Source organism: Sinocyclocheilus anshuiensis, unplaced genomic scaffold (assembly GCF_001515605.1).
Source record: "Sinocyclocheilus anshuiensis isolate Anshui unplaced genomic scaffold, SAMN03320099.WGS_v1.1 scaffold1896, whole genome shotgun sequence".
Lineage (NCBI taxonomy): Eukaryota > Metazoa > Chordata > Actinopteri > Cypriniformes > Cyprinidae > Sinocyclocheilus > Sinocyclocheilus anshuiensis.
Window position 1 is genome coordinate 80,607 of NW_015558694.1, and position 7,608 is coordinate 88,214.

The window sequence follows — 7,608 nt, forward strand, 5'->3', positions numbered from 1 at the left end:
CCCCATAGCGACCCCTAGAGGACGCAGTGTCTTGTTCCCTACTCAGGGAACCATGGTTACATAAGTAACCTGAGACGTTTAGCATCATTAGACCAGTAGGGAGCGACAAATGACCGTCCGTACTAGAGTCACTGAATCATTCACAGAATCCATTTGTTCAAGTGTGTGTGTGTGTGTGTGTGATGAGTGTGTGTGCATGTGTGTGTGTGTGTGCGTATGAGAGAGAGAATGTGTGTGTGTGTGTGTGAGAGTGTGTGATGAGTGTGTGTGCGTGAGTGTGTGATGAGCGTGTGCGTGTGTGAGAGTGTGTGGGTGCGTGTGTGAGAGAGTGTGTGTGTGTGTGCGCGTGTGATGAGAGTGTGTGCGCGTGTGTGATGAGTGTGTATGCTTGTGTGAGCGTGAGTGTGATGAGTGTGTATGTGTTTGTGTGTGAGAGAGTGTGAGAGTGTGAGTGAGTGTGTGTGATGAGTGTGTCTGTGTGTGTGTGTGTGTCTGTGTGAGTGAGTGAGTGAGTGTGTGTGATGAGTGTATGTGTGTGTGTGAGAGTGTGAGTGTGAGTGTGTGTGTGTGAGAGAGTGTGAGAGAGTTTGAGTGAGTGAGTGAGTGTGTGTGTCTGTGTGAGAGTGTGAGTGAGTGTGTGTGTGTGTTAGTGTGAGTACCTGATCTGTTTGAGTTCTCCTGTGAGTATCTGAAGGTAATACAGCACTCGACCCACAGCCAGAACCACCTGAGAGCTGTTGCAGGACGCCACACTGATGTTCCTGCCCTGAGGCTCCTTCCACTCGCTCACCAGAGCCTTGCTGTCCTGAGTGACCAGCCTCACAGACACCGACGTGATCTGAACACACACACGTGAACACCACCACAGTACAGTACGGCTCAGTTGTGAGTGCACGTGTGTGTGACTCTGTCTCTCTCTGTGTGTGTGTACACGCACCTGTATGAGCTGCTGATGCACTACATTCCCACAGAAGAACGTCTGCTGATTATCCACAAACCCCGGCAGCTCAGTCTCCTCCACCTCCTCTCCACTCAGCATCAGCACCCTACACACACACACACACACACACACACACACACACACACACAGAGAGAGAGAGAGAGACACAGATGGCAGGAATGAGTAAGTGAGGTATATGTCAGCTCTAGACTGAAGTAAACTAAACGCTCTTCTCACCTGGTCTGACCCACAAAAGACAGAACCAGCATGTCATCAGTGTCTCTGCTCGACTCTGAGCGGAGAGGCCACAGACCTGACAAACACACACACAATATCAGCATAAGTTTGTGTCAGAACCCTGCCTATAAAGAAAGAAAGGAAGCAATATTGACTTTTGTCAAACGCATATGTATGCCGTAAATCAGCTGCAACCGGCAGTGGCAGAACCACTCATTTATTCTGATATTTGTGACAGAGAAGCCAAGCTGAATAGCACAAAGTTACATGACAAAAATCATTATCAGTCAGCTGTGCATCGGCTCTACCTAAAACTGCAAAACACCCAAAAGGGCAAAAAATGACAGTCATTAACTGGCTATCAATCTGTGGATTTGGTCTGACAGTAAGCTCTCATCAGGCGTCTGACAGCGGGTGTGATGAAATGGATTACTGAAAGTGAAAAGCGATGCAATGAGGTTTTAAATTAGATGATTTTTTTTTGATTGCACTGGATTAACTAAATTAAAAGTCCCAATAATACATAAAACTGACAGACATTTTGGATGATGCTAATAACTGCTATGCTGTTCTATATTTTTAAAGAAATTAGTGTTCCTTAATTTAACAATTTACACGGCTGAAACATCAGCAGTACAGTACAGCAGGAAAAAGAAATGAGCACACAAATATACTGTGCATTCACAGCATGTAAGCGGCTAGTGATTAACATGAAGAGCACTTAACCGCACCTTTGATGCCGGGCAGGTCAATGCTGGCATGCTCATGGATCCCAATGCCATTCCGAATTATCCTCAGAGAGCCTTCCTTAAACGCTCCGGAGCACGTCACCAGCTGCAGGAACACACACAGCAACTGATGACACACACTGAGTCTGAATCAGGGCTCTTCTGGGCCGCAGTGATGCGCAGACGTCTCTCACCTGACCCTGTCCTTGTCTCTCCAGGTCCACCACACACATGTCCACTATCGGCCCCAGGTTAGTGAAGGTCTCCATTACAGCCACATACGAACCCTGGTCATTACTGTCCACATTCAGCTGCAAACACACACAAACCGCGGTGGCCTTAAACACGCCATTATCACAGAACAATAATGAATCTGTGAGATTACCAACCTTAACTAGTTGAGAATCTCCTAGTCTGGATCCCACAAACACCACACCGTTATCCAGATACGTCAGACACTCTGCGATAGAGGTCTAGTGAACACAAACAGAGATGAATCTGTGAGATTACCAACCTTAACTAGTTGAGAATCTCCTAGTCTGGATCCCACAAACACCACACCGTTATCCAGATACGTCAGACACTCTGCGTAGCGGTCTAGTGAACACAAACAAGAGATGCTAGTCACGTCTGATACAGCGATATAAAATCAACACCAAACGGATAAAACATTCAGCGATCTAGAGGCCGGACTGTGACTGAAAACTAATGATTTGTTTGACTAAACATTTGTACTGTAATTTCACTTTTTAAGAGCCTAATGTTCAGGTGTTCTATATAAAGCGTAGCGTATATGTAGCATAGTGTATTGTAGTGCAATGTAGTGTAGCGCAGTGCAGTGTAGCGTAGTGTAGTGTAGTGTAGTGCCATGTAGTGTAGCGCAGTGTAGTGTAGTGTACTGCAGTGTAGTGTAGTGTAGTGCAGTGTAGTGTAGCGTAGTGCAGTGTAGCGTAGTGTAGTGTAGCGTAGTGCAGTGTAGCATAGTGTAGTGTAGTGTACTGCAGTGCAGTGTAGCGTAGTGTACTGCAGTGTAGTGTAGTGCAGTGTAGTGCAGTATAGTGTAGCGTAGTGTACTGCAGTGTAGCATAGCGTAGTATAGTGTAGTGCAGTGTAGCATAGTGTAGTGTACTGCAGTGCAGTGTAGCGTAGTGCAGTGTAGTGTAGCGCAGTGTAGCGTAGTGTATACTGCAGCGTAGTGTAGTGCAGTGAAGCGTAGTGTAGTGTACTGCAGTGCAGTGCAGTGTAGCGCAGTGTAGCGTACTGCAGTGTAGTGTAGTGTAGCGTAGTGTAGTGTACTGCAGTGTAGTGTAGTGCAGTGCAATGTAGCGTAGCGCAGTGTAGCATAGTGTAGTTTACTGCAGTGTAGCGCAGTGTAGTGTAGTGCAGTGTAGTGTACTGCAGTGTAGTGTAGTGCAGTGTAGCGTAGTGTAGTGTAGCGCAGTGTAGTGTACTGCAGTGTAGCGCAGTGTAGTGTACTGCAGTGTAGTGTAGTGCAGTGTAGCGTAGTGTAGTGTAGCGCAGTGTAGTGTACTGCAGTGTAGCGCAGTGTAGTGTACTGCAGTGTAGTGTAGTGCAGTGTAGCGTAGTGTAGTGTAGCGCAGTGTAGTGTACTGCAGTGTAGCGCAGTGTAGTGTACTGCAGTGTAGTGTAGTGCAGTGTAGCATAGTGTAGTGTACTGCAGTGCAGTGTACTACAGTGTAGTGTAGTGTAGCGCAGTGTAGCATAGTGTAGTGTACTGCAGTGTAGCGCAGTGTAGTGTAGTGTAGTGCAGTGTAGTGTAGTGTAATGCAGTGTAGCGCAGTGTAATGCAGTGTAGCACAGTGTAGTGTACTGCAGTGTAGTGCGGTGTAGTGCAGTGTAGCGTAGTGTGGTGTGGTGCAGTGTACAGCAGTGTAGTGCAGTGTAGTGTACTGTAGTGCAGTGTAGTGTAGTGCAATGTAGTGTAGTGTATAGCAGTGTAGTGCAGTGTACTGCAGTGTAGTGTAGTGCAGTGTAGTGTAGTGTACAGCAGTGCAGTGCAGTGTAGTGTAGTGCAGTGCAGTGTAGTGTAGTGCAGTGTAGTGTACAGCAGTGTAGAGTAGTGCAGTGCAGTGTAGTGTAATGTAGTGTAGTGCAGTGTAGTGTAATGTAGTGTAGTGTAGTGCAGCGTAATGTAGTGCAGTGTAATGTAGTGTAGTGCAGTGTAGTGCAATGTAGTGTAGTGCAGTGTAGTGTAGCAGGGTTGGGCTGCTCTGACGCACCTCTCCCAGCAGCTCCACATGCAGGTCTTTGAGCACCACAGCTCCGTCCATCAGCTCCTCTTTCTCCAGCAGCAGCATGAAGAGTCGGCCCTCCATGTCTCCCAGCAGGTACCGCGAGCCGTTCGGATCCACGCGGTTATGACACACGATGGTGCTTTGCTGTGATGTTTGAAACACGCTTTAATCACGGAGTACATGAGAATACAAATGACAGCTTGAAACTGACAGGAGGACATCAGCAGATGTGTTCACCTTGATAGTTGGAGGAGCGATGGCTAAGTATTTGTCTCCGTTGTGATAAGTGATGGACTCCTGTCCGATTATTATAGCTCCTCCAAACGGCTCTGGGACTGAATATATGAGAACACACAACATTTCACACCAATGACTCAAAGCAGCGTGTCTATAACACTCAGTCAACTTCATGAACATGAATCACTACAGTCAAGTTTGGGTGAACAAAGCCTGTAAGAATGAATTTAACGAACAATTAAATAACAGTGTAATAGACAATCCGTTATGACAGAGTTAAGCAGAGGAGCTTTAAAATGGTATTTGAATCATTTTGGACTGTAAAAATCCTTTTAACAAAATAAATGATTCAAAACAGTAATTTATAATTGTTAATGAATCACTGGTTGATTAACAAATCAGAAAACACTGTTTACTGTATGATCAGACCAGATTTGTTTGTTGAAATGCATTTTTACAAGAAATACTAGTGCTGCCTATTTTAGATAAAGAGATGCTGCGTGTGAAGAACATTTACAGAGGGTTCAAATGTCTCAAACTCTGCATGATTTATAAAACCAGGCCTATCCTGATTAGCATAATGCTTGTTCTGGTATGAATGCTAGTTATTATACAGTATTTGTAAGCATGTGGGTTTCCGCTCGAGCAGCCAGAGTTCAACAGATCTGAACAGTCATCTGTGAAGCGTCACCTCACCCGGAATGACCATCGATGCTTCAGCTTCCACGTTCTCCTGCTTCCAGGGTCCTTTGTTGAACTCCTTCTCTCTGAGAGAAACCTCATATGTCTTGACGTGCCGACCCTGAGGATCCTGGACACACACACACACACACAGCCGCATGAGCAGACGGGACACTCGCTCTCAAACACATCGCGCAGGAAGATCCATACCTGATATATGAAGCAGACGGTGGGCGCCTGGCAGCCGTACAGGAACTGGACGTCTATGACCTGCAGCTCCTCCAGACGGATGTTGAAGGCTTTGAGCTCGCGGTTATCACGGTCCAGAGGAATGACCTTAAACAGCCCGTCGTACAGCCGCAAGCCGATCATACGACACTCCGGATCCACGATCCCGATGATCCCGGTCTCAGACGGACGGCCGATCCGATCCTAACACAGACACAGCGGTCAGACAAGGTCGAGGCCGTATGATGCAGACAGGTGTGTGGGTTACGGTCATACCTGCACGTTTCCGTGAGCGCGGGTGATGATGTCGATGCTGTCTCCATTCTGCTTGTACTCCAGGATACAGGCGTTGTATTTAGCGGTCAGAATGAACAGAAGATCTTTGCTCTCACCCTGCACATAAAGCAAACAGACAGCTTTTAATAACATTATGCAAATGCAGACATCTGTTCGTCCAAGTGTTGACATGCTGCAGAAATCTGCACGAGTAATTCAAGTGCTCTCACAGAGCTGCATGACAAACAGCATCGATCGACGCGCGTTTCTCAGTGGCTTATGCCACACTCGACTCTAATGGTGTTTCTGCACTGATATTAGGGATGTCAGATATTCATCATCTATGAATATATCATAATTGTTGTTTTAACACTGACAATATCCAATAAGTCACTCACTTTGCAAAAAGCAAACAAAAACACACATTAATAGTGCACACTTTTACTGTGTGATTGAACACCGCCACCTACTGGAGGTTTTAGCTTCATATTTAAATCATCATGTTATTTATTTTTTTTAAAACAAACTCAAAGAATTATTTCTACAATTGTAATTGCAGCTCAAAGGTAGCATTAATGCATTTACACTGCATTAACAAATCTGTGTAAACATCTAAACACTGCTTTAGATGCAGCGTCTGCAACTCAAAGTTAGAGAAAAAAGCTCTTATAACGGTGAAACAGCCTTGGAAATCAATTTAAAGATTCAGCATTTTAAATCAATTTTAAAAATCAATTTAAAAATCAATAAAAAAATTTAAATCAGATCAGATGTTCACATAAGCACTGAAATGAAATAGAGTTAATATAGTATATTTGCAGACAGCCTGTTGTAGATTTAGAGTGGAGAGCTGCTGCTTCTGATTCTCAGTTCTCCACTGACGCAGACCATCTGGGGCCAGTTGCATAAACAGACACTATTTTAAGACTGGGTCTTAAAGGAGTAGTTCACTTCCAGAATAAAATCTCCTAATAATTCACTCTCCCCCATGTCATCCGAGATGTACATATCTTTCTGTCTTCAGTCAAAGAAATTAAGGTTTTTGAGGAAAACATTCCAGGATTTTTCTCCATATAATGGACTTCGATGGGGACCAACTGGCTGAAGATCAAATCAGTGCAGCTTCAAAGAGCTCTACACGATCCCAGCCGAATAATAAGTCTTATCTAGAGAAACCATCACTCATTTTCTAAAAAAAATAAACATTTATATAGTTTTTTAACCACAGATGCTGTGGTCTTGCACTAGCTGGACTTCACGCATGGAGTAATCACTATATGGAGAAAAATCCTGGAATTTTTCCTCAGAAACCTTAATTTCTTTGCGACCGAAGACAGAAAGACGTACATCTTGACGTGGGGGAGAATAAATTATCAGGAGATTTTTATTCTGGAAGTGAAATAATCCTTTAAGAACTAGTTTCACTAACTAGCAGTAGATAAGGGATAACTGGTCGTCCTTCTGAGATTCAAATTAGACCAATCACCCTTTTTGTAACTGAATTAAAAAAGTTATGACCACTCTTGAAGACAATAAACTTTTTAAGACTAGTCTAAGCAGTTAATGCATCAGTCCATCACTACAGACGGACACACCTTGGGTCTGAAGAGCTCCATGACCGCGATCTTGCCGTACATGCCGACCTCTTTGACCGGCCGCAGACCCTCCGCAGTGACCACATAGATCTCCAGACGCGTGTTCTTGGCGATCAGCAGGTTCAGATCCTCCGCAGATGTGAAGTGACCTGCAGACAGACATCAGCACTGACATGAACACGGCACACCGGTTTAACTAGTCTCGCTCTAACTCAGCGGTTTTCAGTCCCACCGCTCTGCACATTCGTGTGTCTCCTTTACTTACACACCTGATTCAGATCCTCAGCTCGATAAGAGACACAGAACGTGCAGAGCGGGGTTACTGAACCACTAACTCAACACTCCTCACTAGTGCTGATCCAGTGCTAACAGATTAGTTTATCCTCACTAGTGCTGATCCAGTGCTAACAGACTAGTTTATCCTTCCTCAC

General features: G+C 44.9%; 1 protein-coding gene across 1 annotated transcript in view; it reads right to left on the reverse strand.

The window, feature by feature from the left end:
- Positions 1-7,608, reverse strand: part of LOC107681355 (DNA damage-binding protein 1-like) — a 29,730-nt gene that overhangs the window by 9,662 nt on the left and 12,460 nt on the right. The window contains 12 exon segments of the mRNA XM_016477631.1: positions 660-838; positions 938-1,046; positions 1,178-1,253; positions 1,909-2,011; positions 2,100-2,216; positions 2,295-2,378; positions 4,146-4,304; positions 4,398-4,495; positions 5,094-5,208; positions 5,289-5,510; positions 5,583-5,699; positions 7,178-7,326. Coding sequence (XP_016333117.1) covers positions 660-838; positions 938-1,046; positions 1,178-1,253; positions 1,909-2,011; positions 2,100-2,216; positions 2,295-2,378; positions 4,146-4,304; positions 4,398-4,495; positions 5,094-5,208; positions 5,289-5,510; positions 5,583-5,699; positions 7,178-7,326 — 1,528 coding nt within the window.